Raw genomic sequence first — 22,522 nt, forward strand, 5'->3', positions numbered from 1 at the left:
AGTGCTTTAAAAGTTATTTGTAATTGTATTTGCAATTGAAAGCAACATTTGATTAACGCCTGGTTGTTACTTTTTAAACAATGTTGCAATAGCCAGTCTCCTCCAGCAAGACAGGTCTGTAAATCACGCAAATAACCTAAAAACCATAGAAAATCTATAAAGAATGCATATTACAAAGTTGCTTAGAATTATGTTTTCTTATTATTTTTTTGGGTTGACATGTCTTTGCAGTAGCATGGCTTTTATTTGCAAATGTAGTGTCTGACAAAAAGCCATTCTGCCCTGATCAGACAGAGTGCAAGAAACCAAGGATCCAGAAGCATATTTTGTTGTGCAAATTAGGGGTTGGATTCTGAAATTGGCAGAATAGTCGATTCACTGCATTCCTAGTAAAAAGCTGTACCCCCACCATATAGTATAATGAATGCAAGTAGCACTGTATTCGTTGTGACTATAGTAAATTATACATGGAAATCAGAAGCTGCAGGCTGACTATCTGAGGCACTGGGCAGGTGTGGTTTGGCTATTTTGTCATCTATAGTACACTCATGAATAATAATATATCCAACCCACAACGCTTGTTTTCCATATTCAATTCTCTACTCCATCTCTCTACAAATGAAACATTAACATTTGAACATAAACCTCCCCCCCCCCAGGACTTTGCTAACTTTTTTAAAAGCAAAGTTGATTCTATCCATAAACAATTTCCCCACCCTTTAGACACTCTTCCTAAACCTACTGTTTCCCTTTTCAACTCTTTTAATCTTATAACTGAGCCTGAAGTCTAAAACAGTGAGCCCCTGTTCTTACTCCAGTACTTACTCATATATTCAATTCCTTGCTTACTTTTGGTACTTCCCCTCATTATTCAAACAGGCCTGTGTCAAGCCCATTCTGAAAAAGGCAACACCGGACCCATCCTGTTTGTCTAACTACCACCCTGTCTCTCTCTTACAGCTTGCCTTCTAAACTTCTTGAACATCTTGTCTTTTTTCATATTTCTAACGTTCTCTGCACCCATAATCTGCTTGACCCTATACAGTCTTGCTTTCGACCTGCACGCTCCACTGAGACTGCCTTATGTAGAGTTGCAAATGATCTCCAGGTCATCAGTGGCCAAAGCACATTAGGCTATTCTCTATTACTCTACTCTCCTGGACTTATCTTCTGCTTTTGATACTATTGACTATTGTATTCTGTTCTAATGCAAATTCTCCATTCTGCCTACCTTTCTGATTGTTCCTTCTCTGTTACTTTTGCTAATAAATCTTCACCCCCATTCATCATAGTGTTGGGGTGCCTTAAGGTGGCCATATATGGGCAGATTTTTTACTTCCATACGACCGATTCCAGAACGTTCTGATAATATCGCTAACCTATCGGATGGTTGATGTACAAATGATCGTCGGATGAACGATCGTCTCAACATTATTGTTTGCAAAATTGATTGGATGAGTTTAAAAATTTTAGTCGTTCAGGGATAAAATCCCTCTTTGCGCATGTCAAGATTGTAGCAAAAGCCAGCGAACATATACGGAACAACAAACATATACGGAACAACGAACATGATATATGGAACGACCCGAACGTTCTTTGCTAAAAACTTCATTTGTAACCATATGAACTATGTAAAGAAATAAATTGGTGCTGACTGCAGGAATATCACCCTATCACCTCATATGTGAAAGAAGTTTATTATGCCATAGCATAAATCCATATGTCTGCAATCTGCATGGAGCAGGGAAGGAGAAACTGACTATATACTACAGACAGTGACACAATGCTAGCACCACTCCTCATTTGTTCAACAGCATTCGTCCGTACACGAAGCAAACAATATGGTTATATCTGTTCATATAATCGTTCTCCGTGGGTGGCATATCATATGGTAAAGTAATCGTCAGACGATCGTTTAATGATGCGATCGTTCATCGCAGAATGATAAAAGTATGCCCGTGTATGGCCACCTTTAGAGTTCTGTACTTGGTCCTTTGTTGTTCTCTCTTTAGGAGGCATTACATCTTCATTAGGCCTTAAATATAACCTCTATGCCAATGACATCTAGATATATTTAGAAACCCATTTACTAACTGCTGACGTTCAGACTCAGATCGCAGACTGCTTAGTAGCTACCTCCTCCTGGATGAATCAACTCCACCTCAAGCTCAACTTGGCAAAAACTGAACTCATGGTCTTTCCACTCAAACGTTCTCAAATCTTCTCCTACCATTACTATTGAAGGCATTACCATTTTAACAATATTAATTCAGCATGCACCTTGGGGGTCATCTTTGACCAGTCTTTCTCTAATCATATTAATACTACTGCCAAAACATGCCACTTTTTTCCTCTTTTTTTTATAGCCAAGATACTCCTCTTTCTATCACAAACAACAGCCAAAACACTAATTCATGCCCACTAATCTCCTACTAACTTGTCTTCCTGACTTTCAACTCTCTCCCCCTCCTATAAATATTAAATTGCTACCAAAATCCTCCTGCTCTCTCTCCTAAGAGTGAAGCTGTTCATTCCCAATTAAAATCCTTAGCATGACTGTCTGTTCAACAAAGGATAGCATATACAATCCTTCTGTTAATATTCAAAGCCCTTCTGCTCCTCACTAGTTTTCTTCACTGGCCTTCTTCCTGGCCTTCTTCTGCGCTCGTTTCAAAGTCACCTTCTTTTCACACTATCCACTGCCACCTCTCACCTTAAACCTTTCTATCTGCTGATCCGTACCTCTGAAATTCCATCCCTGAATGAGGGCTCTGTCAATCTCTTCAAGAAAGAACTACCTTTTGGAGCACTAGAACAATAATAGTCTAGTCCTGGCACCTATTGGACACCGCCTTAACTTGTGCACTTTTTCCCTTTCAATTTGTGCCTATATGCTAGTATGGGACAAGGATCTCCTTTCCACTGTGTCTCTTACCACACAGCACATGATATAGAGCAGAAAAGTACAGCTTGAGACATTGTAGCTGCTGCACTTGCCTAATGAAGAAAAAGATAAGTAGAGACAGGAGTCTGGTAAAGGGGCTGCTGATGTGTTGAAACCATGCACTAATGTAACTGTGCTGTCTCTACACACATACTACACAGTGGTGCTCCCCCATCTACATTTATTGGAATTAATGATATGGATTAGAGCTGTCTAACACTATAGCAAACATAGCTTTCACAATGCCTTTGCCAATGTAATGAAATTAAGCCTTTATATGGGAAAAGGGTACTGGAAGCATTTATTTAATATTTGTTTGATCCAGTGGTAAGTACTATCATACACATTGTGGACTTTAGGCATATATGGGGTTATGTAAAAAAGGCCCTAAACTTGCCCAGGTGCAGTAACCCACAGCAACCAATCAGTAGGCATCCTTTACTAGCTACCTGTTTAAAAGCAAACATCTTATTGGTTGCTATGGGTTACTGCTCCTGGGCAAACTTAGTGCATTTTATTACATATAGAGATTAGTGAGGTAATTGCCTGAATTTTTAGGGAAAATACAAATAAGAAAATAATTTTTGAGTAAAACCTTTGAGGATCACCATCATTATAGTCACCCACAAGTGACTAATACTATTGTACACAAATTTCCATATTCTAAAGCAGTAGTTGAATCCCCCACTTTTGAGACCAACATTTTGGACTAGGGCCCCCTGCCCAAACACATTGATGAGTCACCCATAGTTCCAAAAACATCTAGGACATCACCCCACATCTTATTTTAACTGACTCCTAAAATGATCCTCGGGAAGTGTCTAGGAGAGCAAATAGACATTCTTCCTAATCCGGACGCAAGATATCCTTCTTGCTGGCCCCCAACCAATGCTCTGAGACACCCCAGAGGGCAAGTCCCCATTTTGAGAACAACTTTTCAAAGGCAGTATTGTATATAGTGTATGCAATATCATCATGTTTCAATCTGCTTTTCAAATGATGCACTTATAAGTTGATAAAACATTATGCACAAGTCATTAATGTTTTACTGGGGTTGTTGGTGTTACCCTCAAATTTTTTTCTTCAAATGAGAAGGAAGTAGTAAGATAGTAAGCTCTGGTCACTGGCATAAACCTGAATACATTACACTATTTGTGCATTAGGATATAGAAATAAATTTTAGTGTAGGGAGCCATAGGTTTAATTTCTCCTTCTGCTTGAGAATTCACTACGTAATACTTCTCTCTTTTCCTCAGTCCTGGTACTTGGGTGGGATAGTATTCTGCAATGTTCTAGAAAACCTATGACCATTTCCTGTTACAGCTGACTGAAAGCCCAGGTATCTTCCTCTTTGCCCTCTACCTGCCTTACAAGTTAGTTGACTGCTGGGCAGAATGGGACAACAAGGCCCCTGTAAAGAGTTCTGCCCTAAGGCAACCAACACTTGACTGTTTGTCAAGCAGCAGGGATCTGGTTGTTTTTTCAAGAAGCAGGGATCTTGTGTAAAAGATTTAGACAGGAAAATGAAAGCACCCGTCATAGATGTTCTTAGAATGTAAGTTAGACAGTTTAACAAGCAAGAGCAGTCTTGTGCTGCAACTTAAGAGTTATAGCTGGAGGTAGTTTTACCCGAGGCATAACTGGCCTTAAAGGGAAGGGACTACAGTGAGAAAGGGCATTCAGGCTAGTATTCTATTCCCTGAACATTTCTACTGGAAGGTATCAAGACACTAGCTGGTAACCTTAAAGGTGCATATTGCAACCTGCCAGACTGTGTTCTCAGTAGTGCCATTGCCTTGCTCTGTGTATGATTTATGACTGTCATCCATCTATCTCAACATGATAGTGGAGTGTTTGACAATAAACCATGTTGCCGGTTTAAGAACTTCTGGCAGGGGTGTTTCAGCCTCCACTGTCACCCTGAAGCTGAGCAAAGCCGAGTAATACACCTATAGCTGTGAGATTTCATTAACTATTAAATGTGTACTGCCCGTGAGAACAATCAGTTGTGGCCTTTTAAGAGAGGTGCAGCAATAAAACACTGAACTGTTTTTTAAAAACCCCTAACTAACATAGTGTGTTTAAATACTTACCCCAACACTACACGAATGGCCCTAAAGGTGGTCATAGAAGAGGCACCTGAACATTGGCCACTGTTAGTGCTGAATCATCAGATACAGGTAGAATTATGTTGTTTTTACCTGTATATCTGACAATTAAGCTCTAAGTATTGGAAATTAACTATCTTTCCTGAGACCATTGGTTGCAGGAAAGATTGCAATTGTAACATCTATTGCCTCCTTTAGAGTACTTTAGAGTGCTCTAAGGGTCACCTTAAACATTTAGAATTTAATGCATGCTCTGCTGGGAGCAACAGGGTCTGCATGCATAAGATTATTACACACATAGCAGGAATGTTATTTTAGTCCTAAATTTCATATTTTACTGCTTAATTTTATTGTTGGTTTGGCTCATTCCCGTGTTTGTTTAACAACATACAATGCCATCTCACCTTTTCCTCCTTACTTGCAATTGTCTGAACATAGAAATCTCCAAATGGAATATATGTATTATTGTTTTGTTACCATAGTCTTATGTCTAGGTCAGTCTTCCAATATTACATGGATAATGGATAATTGGATATATGTTATCACATGATCTACTGTATAGGTAACTAGCATATTGCATACATGTTTGGTTGTGTGGTTATTGGTAAATTCAGTTCCAAATCAAAGTTTAAAGCCATAATAGTACTAATACTAATCCATCTGAAAGGCAACTGTGACATATTTCTTGCAGTTCAGAATATTGATTTCATGAAATATTCCTTGCATTAGATTCATCTTCAATTTCATATTATGAACATTAATTGTAAGCTCTCCAGGGCAGGGGCTTCCATCTTTTTGTTTCTTTGAAAATTAGCTTTTAATCATTGTATTTATTATTTTAATTTCCTATTAATTATTTATAATGACCCTGTTTTTTCTATTAGTTTATTGTTCTGCTGTACAGTGTTGCATACATACTGTAAGTGTACACATTCATACATACATGTAACTACAATATTATTATCATTACATGAACATTTTGATGGGGCAGCTACTATTCCATGCTAGATGATGACCACGCACTTATAAAATGTATATTAGTTGAAGTACTCTATGAAATTGTATATGTGTAATTTATAGAAAAATCCTGCATCCAAATTTATATAGAACATTATGTATTGTCATGTGTTCCACCAACAGCCATTACCTCCCATGAAATGTTATTAGACAAAGGCAAGACTGAAAACAATTATAACTCTGTACCTTAAATGTAAGGAACATGACACAGGAAAGTAGGAGCACCAAAATAGCCATTCTAACTTGTCATATTGCAGATTAAAAACAATACATAGCAGAATGCAAGATAATATTTGTGTATGCTACAAACTAACTCTTTGGCTGCAATGCTTCTTTCACTTCATTTAAGTACTCTTTCAGTGATAAACTTAAAGGTATTATAACATGCTAATCAGCAATATAAAACATATCAAAAGAGTGGTAGTGTAGAGAAATATTTAGCTAAAATGAAAGATCTGATTTTTGAAATGCATAAACAGAAAGGCTAGAGAAGGGATGAACTGAACAGAGAATCAGAGAGAAATCAATAAGTTGTTGGCAGACAGACAGACAGAAAGATGGCTGGTCCCATCTGCTGACTCATTCTCTAAGTCACATTGAGAGGTGCGAGCTACGCAGAACACTGTAAGGAAGCTGTGAACTTCCAGCCTGCTGATTTTCATACTAATTTAAGACAAATTTTATCACCTTCCAGCTCCACCACCCTGTTTCTCCCACCCCATCATTGCATTTTAATGCTTGTTGAATAAGAGTGATGAACAGATATTGCATTACTTACTTTCTTACTTGAGATCTCATACTACCCTACAGTTTAAACAAAGAGATTCAACAATCAAATGACAACACGACTTGCACACAGATGGTGGGTTTAGCGATGAAATCTTCTGGAAACACCATGAACAATGGGCATACTGTATAAGGTTTCTTTTCCCACGATCTGAGAGTCTCAGCCTGTACACATACCTCTCTCTTCCCCATGCCACAGAGATATCAGGGTTGAAAACATCTTCTGCCCAAAGCATACAGACACATCAAGAGCTCCACCTTCCAAACAGAAATCATGGGCATGTACACTCTTAGCCTCCTCCCACAGATATGTGTGTGTTTCTCAAATCCATCCTCCAACAGGCATCCCCAACTTACCAATTCCCCAACCCACATTATCCTTAGGGTGTCTCTGCTGTTTTTCATACTTCCCCAATCAAACTTTGAACGTCAAATTCAGTAACATTCACAAGGAGATCCCATTGACAGACCATTATTACATTCTGATAAACACCAAAAACTTTAACCTGCTACAGGGGCACTCAATAGAATTATTATGAAAAACTTGTGGGACATGTAAGTTACATGCTTTAGTTTATTCTTTCAGTTTAAGAAGAGAAGGTGTTCTCAGTGCTGGACCTGCAGTTGAGTTGTATCAGCTACTGCACAGCTTAACAACATTCTATGACACATTTTGATATGTATTTAAGCACTGCGTATCTTGACAGCGCTATATAAATAAATGATGATGAAATGATGATATTTGAGAAATTATAAAACAATTAGTTAGCAATTTCCAATATATAACATCAGTGGTATCTATCATAACCTGGGATAATAATGGGAGTTTATTCCGGAAACATCTGGTGACCCAATGTTAAGGAAAAGGGCTCTAGTGCATGGACCCCAGAGAAATCTAAATTACCTCTGTATTGTCCCCTGCTACAATAGCTCTTATTGAGAAATTGTCATGTAGAATTGTCTTTCAAACATTTGACTATCTCTAAACAAAACTCCTCATTATTACTGTTTGCCCCTTGAATCCTAGATTCTATTTCTAACAAAATTACATTTCTAACAAAAATTGCATTTGCTATATAATAGTCATTATTGCTTCAATATAGATCAGACATTTTAGAGAAAATGTAATAAAGTGAAGCCTCATCAATATGTCTTTTACCAAATCAGGACAGGTGTTTTTCCCAATTGCCAGCGCATATCTGCCTGACCAAAATCTTATTTTGTGTGCCCCTTACCACATTCTTGGCTTGTCACTTGTCGCAATATTTAGCATACATGGCCCTCTCTACATTCTTGGCACATTGCTCGCCTATTTCTCAGCACATATCTTATAACCACGTTCTTGGCATGGAAAGTACATGTTTCTCAGCACATCGCATTCAGTTGCCAGATTCTCATCACACATGTCGTTCACCACACTTAGCAAACTATAAACATGCCTGTTACTAAATTTTCATCACCCAAATTCTAAGTGAAATTTTAAGTAAATCCTCTTCCAAATTTGAAGCACACGTGTATGTCCATTATCAAGTTCTCAGAGAATATCCTAAGCAAAATACTGTTCATATATCCCTTGCTCATATTGCTTTGCTTAATCTGAGTACAGGCTTAAACACTTTGTATAGGCCAGTACATGGTATGAAAATCGCAGGAATCTCTTTTATAGGGAACTATTAACCAGCAGGGGAATAGCACCAACCTTTAAGAGAAATGAATGTACTATAACTCTTACAGAAATGTACAGAGACACACATTAGAAATATCCCAAAGGCCATAGACTTAAAAACTCTTACTGTGTTTAGAGATCTGATATAGGTACAGAAAGCGTATACAAATCTCATTTAAGCTTATGCTTATACAAAGAAGGGTGTTATTTTTTAAAAAGATGCTAATATTTTACAGGCATAGAAAATCATCCCCTACTGAAATAACCTTTAAATTAATAAATAAAAAGAATTTGTCCAAAGCTTTTTCGCACGTCTTTCATTCCAAGTTTCACCCTAATGTTCTTTATAGAATGCTATGAGGTTTGGAAGACCATATCGTAAGATTTTTCTTACTGCAAAAGAACACACCCAGCCCTACAATGCTATCCAATATGCACAGCCAACTCTCTAACACAATTACTGCACCAGCACAGTTCTCAGGGACATGCATACAAGGTGACTCTTAGACAGTTAAATATGCAGCAAGTCAGTCACAAACCCATAGACTATTACCTGCCCAGAGCTCTATCTTATGCCCCAGCAGCTTCATTATTTCTGCAGACAACGCAGCAAAGAACTGCTTCAGGCAGAATGAGAGACCTCCTGATGTATCTGTCTGAAAGGGAGAAGCAGGTAGGTAGAATGAAGAGAGGCAGGGAGCTGTCCAGCAAAGCCAGGGAGACAGCAAGCTTTAGATAGTCTTACACAGGCATATAGGGGAGAACAATAAAAACAGAGGATGAGAAGCAAGCTGCAAAAAAATGCTTTATAAAGGCAATGGATAGAAAATAATGTGAGCAAGAGGTGGAACAATACAAAATAAAGGAGTGAGCGCAGGAACGACAGAAAGGAACAAAGAGTAGCCTCTTCAGTAAAGCTTTGAGATTGAGAGAGAATGCAAGAGATAGGGGAGTGACTGAGCAAACGGAGAGCGGAGGTGGGAGGCTGGGGAGAGGGGAATAGTGCCAGGGACAATCTACCAGCCAGCACAATCTGTGTGACAGCTCAATGCAGATATGTTAGACAGTATAAGGGGCTTGCCCCTAACAATGAATACAATGCTTGTACTGCATAGGTGGCACACAGAAAAACAGCTGCCTATATGTTGTTTGACTAACTCCCATTAGCCCCAGCAGATACTGGCAGCAGCAGCAGTTCTGTCATCCTTACCATATAGAATGCATTCTCTTAAAGCAAACACATTCATCTAAATGAATCTCATGCACAGATTATGAGTACATCTGAGAAAAAACAAAATATATATGGTGGGAAAAGGGAAAGGGAACTCTGTGACTTTCTGTCCAAATGACACAATGCAGAACAATAATTGCAAGGATATGAAGATAATTGAGGGCTGTGGAATGGGTTATACCTGTGACAATGTCGCTATATACCAACCAGAAAATGTTGAAGTGTCACAAAAAAAAGACTTGAGACTAAGCCTTTCATTTCCACCTAGAACCAGAATTCATCTGTAAGTAAATCAATCAAAGGTTGGCAAAAATCTTTGGTACAATAACAATCAAAGCCAACAAGTGACTGGGCTGTCAGCAGTCTTTAAACTTGGTCATGCTAGAAGAACACCCTCAATCCTATAAATCAATGTAATCTGGCAAAAAACACTAAGATGCTATTTTTATGCTCTTTCCCCAATGTGATATACAAAAAAAATAAATAAAGCATCAAATAAAACGCTGACAAAGTACATAGGAATGGCAGACAATTTTCTATATGCCATCTCATGGCTGTCAGACAGTCACCATTTTAAATGTCTCTCTGTCTGACTGTCCCACTTCAATGTCTTCTGAACCCCCTCCCTGCCACCAAAGACATTTTAACCCCTCTGGCAGGTATTTCCAATTACCTCTCCCCTCAGATACTCCTCTTCCTTCCCAGATGAAGCTTGGCTGCTTTTCCACGTGTTGAGCTGTCTCTATTCTGCTCAGTGGCACGGGTGGAAAATAGAGGGAGGGGCAAACTCTAATGGATGAGTGAGCGAGTGTGCCCACATCTGGTCTTGGATCCCCAGTTTGTGCCTTTTCTTAGCACCCGCTTATAGAACATAACAGGTTATGGGATCCTGTGGGGGAATATGAATATATACAGAGATGTGGGTTTGTGGAATAGGAGGAGGGCTGGTGGATAAAGTGAGAGAAATGCACTGGGCGAAGCTGTGCTGCGTCAGTGGGGAGGGGGTAGAGGAGTGGTTGGCTTCTGAGGTGGAGCAAGCCTTCTCTTTGTATTGGCAATATATAGACAATGAATAGTGTAAGAGATGGAGCAGTACAAAATATCAGGATTATGTGCAGGGATGAAAGAAACAGGGGTCTCTTCAGTAAAGCATTGGCAGAGAATGGGAAAGATAGGGGAGTGAAATATCAAAAGATAGGGGAGGAGGGAGGTTGAAAACAGGGGAATAGTGCCAGAGAGTGCAGCCAACACAATCTGACAGCAGATAAATATATATATATATATATATATATATATATATATATATATATATATATATATATATATATATATATATATATATATATATATATATATATATATATATATATATATATTATAAAGACTTAGCTCCAGATGATGAATGCTAGACATAGAAAATACCATATAGTAGGGATCTGTAGCCTACATCACTCCAGCTGTTGTTAACCTACTAGCCCCAGAAAAAAAACCTACCTTGCCATCCCTGCTCTATATATATATTACCCATTCTCTTCAATCATATAAAATTCATGTAAATGAATCTCATGCATAGATGATGAGTCCATCTGGGTAAACACACAGGATATATGGAAGGAAAAGGAGGGAGGAGTCTCAAGGGAGTCCTTTCCAGATGACACAATGCAAAACAATAACTGCAACGATATAAGGAAGATCATCTTGAACTTCCTCTGGGTTGAGTATGTAACCAGCTTGGAAATCCTGGTGGTAAACCATCACGGGCATCAAAAGAAGCGGACATCAGAGTAACCTTTAATTTCACATTTCAATAAAATATCAATTGCAGCATTAGCAATCTTGATGGCACATTAACAAGTGAATCCACCAAGTTCTTTGCCTTCTTTGCATTTTTCTATTTGTGTTTTTTCTGCATGTTGTATGTTCTATGACTTACAAGACAATATATACATATATAAAAGCAGCACAGAGGTTGCATTTCAGCATTCGTTTATGCCCTTTTGGCTCAACAAATTGTTGTCCACGGAAATGAAAATCCGTAATGTTATCCATGGAAATGTCCCACATTTTTAAAACTGACCAGCTCTAAGACATTATTAGAAAGCAATGTCTAATAGAAAGCTCTGCCCACACGTGGTGAAGATATGAAAGGGTGAACTATATTGTGCACAACTGAGATAAAGGGAAATAAGGTTGGAGAGTGTGTGTGGTTGTGGAACTACAATTCCCATAAAACTTACTACACTATATAGTATTATTTTTTCCCCTCTATTTACCACTTTATATACTACTTACACAGAGCTTTATAGCGCCGACTCTATATATTTTTGAGATTTTTTTTATAGTTTCTATAAACAAACTACTGTGTAGCAATAGGGGCAGCCATTCAAGCACATGATACACAGTAGATAACAGATACGTTCTGAAGAATCCCATTTTATATACAGAGATTATCTGTTGTGTATCCTTTTTCAGCTTTGAATGGCTGCCCCAAAGGCTTCACAGCAGCTTGTTTATATAAACTATTGTACAGTTTCTGATGCAAGCACACTAGTTGTACCAGTTCAGGGCAACATAACATTATATTTTCATTATTTTAAAACACATTCATTTTTCAGTAATACTGTTCCTTTGAATACACCAAAAGGGTACCATCAACTGATTTTTTTGTGGGGGGGGGCTGCACCGGGTAGTAATGGAATATAGAATATAGTAATATAGAAATGTTATAATACAGGATGCGTGGGACCTGGAGTTTTCCAGATAACAGATCTTTCCATAACTGGGAAATTCATATATTAAATCTTATAGAAAATTATGTAAATATTAAATAAAACCAATAGGCTGGTTTTGCTTCTAATGAGTATTAATCATATCTTAGTTGGGATTAAGTACAAGGTACTGTTTTATTATTATAGAAAAAGAAAATCATCTAAAATCTAGATTATTTGGATAAAATGGAGATGGCCTTTCTGTAATTCGGAGCTTTCTAGATAACCTGTATTGGTTTATAAATAACAAAAGTTCAAAAAGTGAGCGTAGATGTTATGATCCAATGTGAGTAGGCACATGCTGATACTCATACAAGTATGGGATCCATTATCCAGGGACCCGTTATCCAGAAATGGAGAGTTTACGCTCTCAACAGTGAATATTCCATATTTTATCCATACAGTATCTTCACCATTCAGCCTCAATATTTATTAAATTATATCTATGTACTTCCTTATTTATACTTATTTATACCTTGTAAGCCTTTCCAATTAAATCACAATATTTTTAAGAGGTTTAATGATAAATTAGTAATAAATTCACCAGACACGAATTCGCTGCAAATTTCTGAGTTTCGCCTTAAGCGAATTAATTCACAAAACTGTGTCAACAATTCGCTGGTGAACGATCCGGTGCGGAAAAAAAAATTGGCATGCGCATAAAAATTGTCACTCGCATCACCTATTGACTTAAAAGCATTTTGCGAATTTCTCACTGTTTCGCACAGATTTGCCCATCACTAAAGAGGATCCTTTGTTCTATTCTGTAGAACAACTCTATATTATTTTATATTTTTGTATAGTCTGTAGCATCTGTTTCTGTAGATTTTAGTTTCTCCTTTGGCTTTATTTCCCTCTGCCTCCTCCTTTTTCCTATCAGTAACTCTTCTTACAACACACAGAGGGCTTCCTCCCTACCATCTGTTCACATCTCTACCTTGCAAAACTAGAATGGATACACTGAGACACTTCCAAAATTCTCATCTCTGTGCATTAACAAGTTTTATAATAAACATATTATTGTCCCCATTTGCAGGTTAACCATTTCCTGCTATAAATCCCTTGCTTTGCAATTCAGATAATATATAATTACAGAATATTGTATATAATAATATAAATTATTCCTCTATCCTCTGTTTTCTGTCTATGGATTTAAAATTCTACATTTCACTACTTTTTATTAGTTATATGCGAATGAATTAGGCAGGTGCAAATTTGCGTCGAATTTCTGTGTTTCGCCGTCGGCGAATTTCCACGTTTTTCCGTCTAGCAAATAAATTTGCAAAACTGCAGTAAATATTCGCCGCCAAAATATCTGCTGCAGCAAAAAAAAAAATTTGTTGCGCATCAGAATAGTCGCGCGCATTAGAATAGTCCCGCACATAAAAATTGTTGCGCGTCAAAATTATACAGACTTGACTTTAATGCATTTGGACAAAATATGTGCACATATAAAAATTGTCGCGGGCGTCAAAATTCATGTGTGTCAAAAGAATTTTGACGCCCATTGACTTCAATGTGTTTCGCAAATTTTTCACCATTTCGCGAATTTCGCTGTAAACGCATGAATTTTTCTGCAAAACAGGACAAATTCACCCATCCATTCTTTTTATCTCTAATGAGGAGGAGGCCTAGACTTTTATTCAAGTAATGAGCTGTTTGCGTCACATGGAGCCTGCTGTATGCTTCTTAGAACAAAAGGACAGATGCTAAGAAAACAAAAACACACATAACTAAAGCCAGTGTAAGAACTATTAAATGACAAATCATTTGTAGGCCTTACAAAATCCCCACAACAGGCCAATGAAATATTTATTAAAAGAACATTCCAAGAGCACTCTTAATCATCCCAAGCTAGAAGGCACTTAATCACTAAATTTTTCTTCTTCCAGTTCAGAGTATGAGTATGCTTAGAACCTTGCATTTTTTTTATGATTATAAAAATAGGACTACAAAACCCTTTGTGTGGATCACCCATTAATCTGTAAGAATATTAGTTTATGATATTTCCTTATAACCTTCTTCATTGTCAGTCTGTTCCTAATCAGCCATGGATACATCATTTTCTACACTGGGCAGCACAGATCACATTACTTTGCTTGTGCTATGGAGCTGGATCTTGTGGGTGACCCAGTTTGTGTTGCTCATTGTGTTGGTTGGTTTGAAAAGCACTGGAATGTGATGTTTGTTAAAAAATACCACAGGTTTTGTAAATTTGCAGCCACATATGGAATGACAATGATGTTTTACCTGCTATGCCCTCCCCTTTATTTGGTGTTTTTGCATGGCCAATGCTGTTTTGAAAAAAACCCCCAGTTTTTTCTGTATACTTTAGTATTCAGGTTTTCCCTCTCTTTGATGTATATCGCATAGTTCAAAAATTCTTGTTTGTTGTATTTCACATCTTTTAAACTTGATGTTTTTGTCGACTGAATGTACTGTATGTGTTCAGTGAATCTGAAGCCTTGTGTGCGTTCATTCTGACCCAGGTATCATCTATATATCTGAACCAATGACTTGGTGCTCTTCCCTGTTTTTCACGTCTTCCATGTAAGGGTTAGCTACAATAGTGGACACAGGTGAAACCATGGCACAGCATTGTCTATATAAACATCCTTATGCTTGAAGTGGTGTTAAGACAGAGGTCCAACAAAGAACAAACTGTAAGAATACCTGGTGGTCCAGTGGGCCAGTGGAGATGCCCGCAGAACTGATTCTTCTGCACGCCAATGCGTACAGCTTCCAGGTTTTGACGAGCGCATCTATGTGCGTGCGTCCTTTTACTTCAGCTCACCCTGTGATGTCATCCCGGTTTGGTATAACATTCGATTAATTAAAGGGGCCTCTACCAAACAGTCACTGCCCAATGTAGGTCTTTTTTCAATAGTACCTAGGTGCAATTTCTAGTGTTTCTGATCTGTTCTTGACCCTGCCTGTCCCTGACCTTGTCTAGTTCGCTGCCTTTCTTGACCTTTGCCCATATACTGACTACTCTCTCGGAAACGGTTCCTGTACTGTGATATTGGTGCATTGACCTGCTCTGTGACCCCGACTACGCCTCTGCCTACCGATCTTGTACTGTATTGCCCAATTGGTTCTGACCCAGCCTGACTATTGAATACACTTCCGGTTCTCTGTTATTCTACTATATTTTCGGTTCCCTAGCCTGCCGAGAACTCTCTCCTTGGTCATCTGAGTAGCTGAGGGCTCCTCCCAAACCCAAAGGCGGCTGCTATAGGCAGAAGAGTGAGCTTAGATCGGGTCCTTGGAGAAAGTTCTGGGTTTAGGATACCTTATGTTACACAAACTTGGTCTGGATTGGGCTTTGTTCTGCTACTGAGGATGAGTTCTTATTTTAGTCAATCTGTCATTGTTTAATTTGCTCTGTGTTGGGTAAACATGTGAAAAGAAATGTGATATTATAGGACACCATTGTCTCTTCAGACTCTAGTTTTAACTCAAAAACTTAGCTAACATAACACAGTCCATGGAATTATGAATGTTGTGTTCTGTGTTTAGGGTTGCCACCTGGCCAGTATTTTATTGGCCTGACCGGTAAAAATTATACTTGATCCCAATATGATTAATAGGGAAAAAATCTAAATATATAGAAAGGCCGGTGTTTTTTTCCTAAAAAGGTGGCAACCCTATCTATCTGTGTTACCAACTAAAGACACATAGGGGTATATTTATCAAAGAGTAAAGTTAGAGCTCTCCACAGTCGGCAGAGTGAAATACCACCTCTCTCCATTCATTTCTATGGGATTTTTAAAAGCTTATTTATCAAAGGGTGAAAGTGAAAGTTCACCTTTTGATAAATACACCTTTAAAAATCCCATAGAAATGAATAGAGAGAGGCGGTAATTCGCTATGCCGACTGTGGAGATCTCTAACTTCACTCTTTGATAAATATACCCCTAAGATATCGGTCAAGTATTTAGTGATGTTTTACAGGGGTGATGTGTCAATGAGGCCACGTGAGAAACTTGTCTCAGGTGGAAGCGTCCCACAAGTTACTGGGGGGGGGGAAAGCTGCTCCGGGTAACTTTAAGGTCTTCAAAGAGAGTGCAATTGTGCTGTCTGCACTAGTGACGTGGACCTCCAGCACTGAAAAAGGTGACAATGAAGGGGGAGGGGCAGCAGAATGAAGTGCAAGGATTGCTCTTGATGTTATAAGTCACAGAGTTGATGCTGCTGACATTGGGCCTAAGAGGGACTCCTTCCTTGTAAATACTTTAATTACTTCTGGAGATATTGTAATAAGCATCATATTCTATCACTTTTTCTTGCAGCCTTGTGGAAAAAATTTTCACTAAAAATGGTAAAAGGCAAGGTTTCAACTAGTGATTTATAAAACTTTTCAATAATATATATTTGTATTTATTATGCAACTAATTCCGTTTGGTTATTTTAATTTCCCTTATAGCACTGGACAACTGTGCATTTTGTCATAACCAGCAGTAAGCTTTACTTACCTTCCACATTCCACCTGTGTGGCCCTCTTTATTCTGGTCTTCCATGGCAAAGCACTTAGCTGTGTTTGTATCTCTGAACTAGGCAAAATAAATGGTTCACAGACACAAAGAAAGAAATGTGACCTTTACCACACTGCTACCACAGCATCTTTATACCACCACCTTATACCAGTGAAAGTGCATCATCTCACTACTGTTTCTTTTTTCAATTGTTGTCTTCCAGTATAGTGGCCTATACTAAGTCAGCTGCCTATTTTTGCTCTGTTTTTCATTATTACACTAATAATAAAAATGTTTGTCTTAAAATGTCATCCATGTGAAGATCATGTTCATGACATTTCTCCTTGCTTTTGCTTCAACAAATTTTATTATTGCAGGTTTATCATATATAATATGGTTAGGACCACAACCCCCCAATCCAAAGCCTAGTAATCTCTCCCACGTTATCCCCTCATAAAATCTAGCTTCCACTGTCAGCAACACAATGAATCACTGCACACCATGAAGCTAATTGTGGAACTGTACCAAATCCATTGCTCCTCTCACTCTTGGGGATACTGCATAGGAGCTGTCATCATGGGTCTGTGTGTGTGAAGTGTTACAGTCTTAAAATACTAGAGAATGCTGAACTGTAGTGCCAGAGCTTATTTACTCAATGATAAGGAAAAAAGAACAGTGGGGTAATTGCTCTGTCATAGAGGTTTGTTGTTAATGGAAAAAATATATATTACACAAACACACATAAATAATACAGAACATATTAAGGGCTGAAAATCAAAACACAGACAGAAAATGATTTGGCACAAGTAAATATCACTATTGAAGACTCTGGATAACAACCACAGTTTATTAATTTATTGCTTAATTGCAAAGTTCCAAGTTGTGCCAAACAGTTTTCTTTCTCTGTGAAAAATAAAGTGTGGTATACAACTAATACAATTATTAACCAGCACCCAGGTATTTGGTTTGTATAGGTCTGCTCTCCTTTGTCATATATATATATATATATATATATATATATATATATATATATATATATATATATATATATCTGGAAAGGTAGACGGCACTCCAAGGACATATCAACAAAAAGATCAAATTAAAAACATTGTGAGCGTTTATTAGACCGTTTCAGTTCCTCACAGGATTATGGTGTGCGTTCCGTATGCTCTTTATATATATATATATATATATATATATATATATATATATATATATATATATATATATATATATATATATATATATATATATATAGATAAACGTAGGGCCAGTGCACACAGATCATAGGTATATGCCTAGGTGCTGGAATACACAATCTTAGTATAGAACAGCAAAAAAGCGCACTCATAGGACTTTAAATGCAAAGCAAAAAGTGTTTAATTCAACGTTTTCGCTCCAGAACGTGAGCCGTCCTCAGGAAGTTCTGGAGCTCACGTTCTGGAGCCGAAACATCGAATTAAACACTTTTTGCTTTGCATTTAAAGTCCTATGAGTGCGCTTTTTTTTTGCTGTTCTATATATATATATACAGTACACCCACACATATATATATATACATAATATATATGTTTATAATATATATATATATATATATATATATATATATATATATATATATACGGTGACAGAACAAAGGGGACGTTAGGGGAAAAATAGATTAAAATGGCCTGGTCAGAACACTGTATATTTATTTATTAAGCACCAGTCCAGTCCAGTGACCCCACTTCATTAGTCTTAGGATATATGAGCTCTCACATCCAGCTGCCCTATGCCACTGAGAGTATCCTAATCACCTCCTCTTTACGAGTCATTTCCTTCTTTTCTTACATTTTTCAATGTGTATGTTCGCTTGCTCCCAGATCAGAAAAAGTTTCATAAATTAAACTAGAACAATGGTAAAAAAAAATACAATGACCAACAAGATATTCATCTTCAACGCTGCACCGTGCTTTAAAGTGGACCTGTCACCCAGACACAAAAATCTGTATAATAAAAGTCCTTTTCAAATTAAACATGAAATCCAATTTCTATTTTTTATTTAAGCATTCATAGCTGTTGTAAGCTCATTTAATAATGTCAGCTGTCAATCAAATATTGTCTGCCCCTCCTCTATGCCCATGGCATAGAGGCGGGGCAGACAATTACTTTCACTTTCCATTCAGCACTTCCTACATGTCACTGCTCTCCACACATTCCCCCAGTTCTCTTCACCATTTAATTGTGTAGCAAGGGCATGGGGATGGATATCGGGGCCCCCCATTCTGGTGCACAAACAAAATTCTGAGATGATGCAAGGCTTGTCTTAATAACAGTGTCCACAAAATGGCTGCCGCCTGCTTGCTACAATTATGAATTCCCAGACTGAAGGAAACAAGATTCAAATAATTTATATAGTGTAATTAAAGTTCATTTTCCTTGACTAATCTGATAAAATAGGATTTTGAATAATTTTTTTTGGCTGACGGGTCCCCTTTAAAGAGGATCCTCAATATTAAAATTATTGGTAAATATAATTTTAGCTAAGGGCAGTATCTGAGCCCTTCTGTTCTCTGTAGCAGCAGTCACTTCTCCTCCAGGTCTTTAAATCAGCTGCTTCTGCTAGAACTGTCTCTGGAGTCAGAGCCAGTAGAGCAGATAATGTAAATAGTCAGATACTGCTTTTCATAGCAAGTAGATTTACAAGTAACTTTTAGACCATTGAAAAAATGTAATTCATATAATACTGGAAACTTACTTGAACCGCATTCAAACAATGGGCAACGTGACTCTGCCTTGATGTAATATTTAAATGGATCTCTGCACTCTCTGTATACTGTTTCTCATGCCAATGAGTGGGCTGAGAAAGGAGCAGGATACACACATAAACAAAGGAGAGAAATGGCTCCATTTTCTAAACCTTGCAAAATCTGTATTATCAAATTATAACTTTCCATTAAAAGACACAATATATTTTCTTAGTGGTTTCAATGATACACTTGAAATGTATACCTAACTGATTCAGCAGAGAGTACAGGCTCCTGGCACTATGCCCGTTGTTTTGTTGATAAGTAAAGTGTAAAGTGCTCAGATGCACTGGCTGCGAGAATGAGTTTGTTATGCTTGTTGAAGTGATCCAGAAATACTATCCAGTTCACAGAAAAATATTTTGAGGTCATGAAAGATAAAGTTTGCACAATGTCAAGCAGGACAGATAAAGTACTGACATTCAGTTCTACAGAGCATTTGGGAAATCCAATCTGTTGTTTACTTGGAGTGATTTGGTTTCTAAATGCATTAACTGAAGAAATAAATCTTCCATGGGTAAAGAAAGAAATGTGGAATTGTGGTGGGGCAGGTGTAAAAGGAAAAGGAAAGCATATGACTGTGTAATGATTCTAAACAGCTTTACTTCATTTGTTATGGTTTGGAATTATTAGCATTCAGTTTTCTGCTTTGTTATGGACTGCAGATGTGTTGCAGCATATTTCAAGTCCTTTGTTCTACAACCAAATAGCATTCTCGTGTACATGAGGAAGCCTTTTAGAAACATGAGAAACCAGATCTAGGAACATGTCAGTACAAAACTGCATAAAAAGGCTACACCTCTAGCTTGCCTTATGACAGGTATGGGATCCGTTATCGGGAAACCCATTATCCAGAAAGCTCTGAATTACGGAAAGGATATCTCTCATAGGGGCAAATTCACTAAGATTCGTAGTTGCGCCAGGCATAACTTCGCCGCACTTCGCCACACTTCACCAGGCGTAGTTTCGCCAGCGCTTCGCAAATTCACTAAAATCCGAAGTTGCGCTCAGGGGTAGCGTAAGGTTGCGAAGTTGCGCTAGCGTTGATTTGCTAAGCGAAGCGAAGTAACGCTAGCGATGGTTAATTTGCATACGGCGCCAAATTCAAATTTCAATAGAGGAATACGTAGAATCACTACAAATGCCTGGGAAACCTTCAAAACATCAAATAAAAATTTTAATTTGCCCTACACATGTGCCCACTGTCTAGGTAAGTTGCCATGAGTCAGGAAATGTAGGGGGGAAGGAGTGGAGCCCCAAAAATTTTTCGATCTTTTTCAGCCTATCACCCATAATGTAGAAAACACGCCAGCGTTTTTTGGGACTTAGAAAAAATGTTTACTTTTTTTGAAGCAATCCCTATCTACTCTATTGCGCTTCGCCTGGTCTGAGGTGGCGAAGGAAGTCTAGTGTAAAAGGTAGCGTTCAGTACACTGCGCGTGTTAGTGAATTTGCGTAGTTGCGTCCGTAGCGATAATTCGCCAGGCGTAAGGGTGCGAAGTAACATTAGCGAATCTACGCCAGCGTTCGTTGCGCAGTAACGAAAATGCCAAACGCTAGCGAAGTAACGCTAGCGAAGTAACGCTAGCGAAGTAACGCTAGCGTTCGGCGATTCGGCGCTTAGTGAATTTGCGCCATAGTCTCCATTATAATCAAATAATCTAAATTTTTAAAAATGATTTCCTTTTTCTCTGTAATAATAAAACAGTAGCTTTTCTAGTAGATTTAAGGTATAAATATCCAAATTACGGAAAGATCTGTAATACAGAAAATCCCAGGTCCCATACCTGTATAGGCATGCTGGTCAAATGCTATCAATGGCAGAAACAACAGTGGCTGAGAATATTTATATATTTATATTATGTGAAAGTTAAGCAACAGATATACTGGTGGCAAACAAAAAAGTAGCCTTAGATTTCTCTTTGTGTCAAGGATTATTTAACGTAATTATAAACAATAGTGGATAAATGAATTTAGATTCATTTGATTCAATGTATGGCCATATTTGATATCAGCTTGGTCTATGAAACATTTACCTGTTATGGAAACCCAGCTGCAAACACATGTGATACCTGCAATGACTTGTGAAATACTCACCTGTCATTAACTCAATGGATGGAATTCTACTTATCCATGTATTAAATGCAGTGCCAAGGGGGTTAAATTAGTGAATTTTCTTTTTTATTGTATATTGAGTCATAACTGATATATATATTGAAATAATAGTGTGCCATTTCATTAAATATAAACAGCAAAATCGGTTTATTGAGGTAATCCTCCCTTTAATGACGGGGCAAATATGGCAGGGGAGTGCTAGGAAATGTAGTATAGGGGGGTAACCCGCTCAAGAATCTAATAGTGAATTTAGGTCACTTGTTTCAGCGATGCCTTTTCATGGTCTGTTTAATTGACTTGGGCTCATTTTCTATTTTTAGACTACATGCATAAACACTACGTCACTACAGTGGGTTTTTTTCTAAATGGTCATAGGCAGTGAAAGAACCATAGGCTCACTACAAATTCAGAATGACTGGGTGGAATAGGAATTAGGAGAGAAAGGAAAATCAAGCAAAGAGAATGCAAACTAAAACTCACTGGCAGCACAATAAGAAGCACTCATCATGACTGCATTAATGTATGCATGCAAAAAGTGGTATTTGAACAAAGCCCAAGGGAAGAGAGAACTTGCAGGCCCCAAACAAATACTGTTTTTCATGTTTGGAGCAACCCATGGCTTGGAA

At 37.9% G+C, this 22,522-nt stretch overlaps 1 protein-coding gene across 6 annotated transcripts in view; it reads right to left on the reverse strand.

The window, feature by feature from the left end:
• Nucleotides 1-22,522, reverse strand: part of ndrg4.S (NDRG family member 4 S homeolog) — a 90,767-nt gene that overhangs the window by 52,570 nt on the left and 15,675 nt on the right. The window contains exons 1-2 of one of the 6 annotated variants that reach the window (XM_041591374.1): nt 9,934-10,029; nt 9,075-9,177 (exon numbers count right to left, since the gene is read on the reverse strand). The exons of 2 other annotated variants lie outside the window; for them this stretch is intronic. In XM_041591374.1, coding sequence (XP_041447308.1) covers nt 9,075-9,111 — 37 coding nt within the window. In that variant the 5' untranslated portion in view covers nt 9,112-9,177; nt 9,934-10,029. 6 annotated transcript variants of the gene reach the window in all.

This window comes from Xenopus laevis, chromosome 4S (genome assembly GCF_017654675.1).
Source record: "Xenopus laevis strain J_2021 chromosome 4S, Xenopus_laevis_v10.1, whole genome shotgun sequence".
In the NCBI taxonomy this organism is placed as follows: domain Eukaryota; kingdom Metazoa; phylum Chordata; class Amphibia; order Anura; family Pipidae; genus Xenopus; species Xenopus laevis.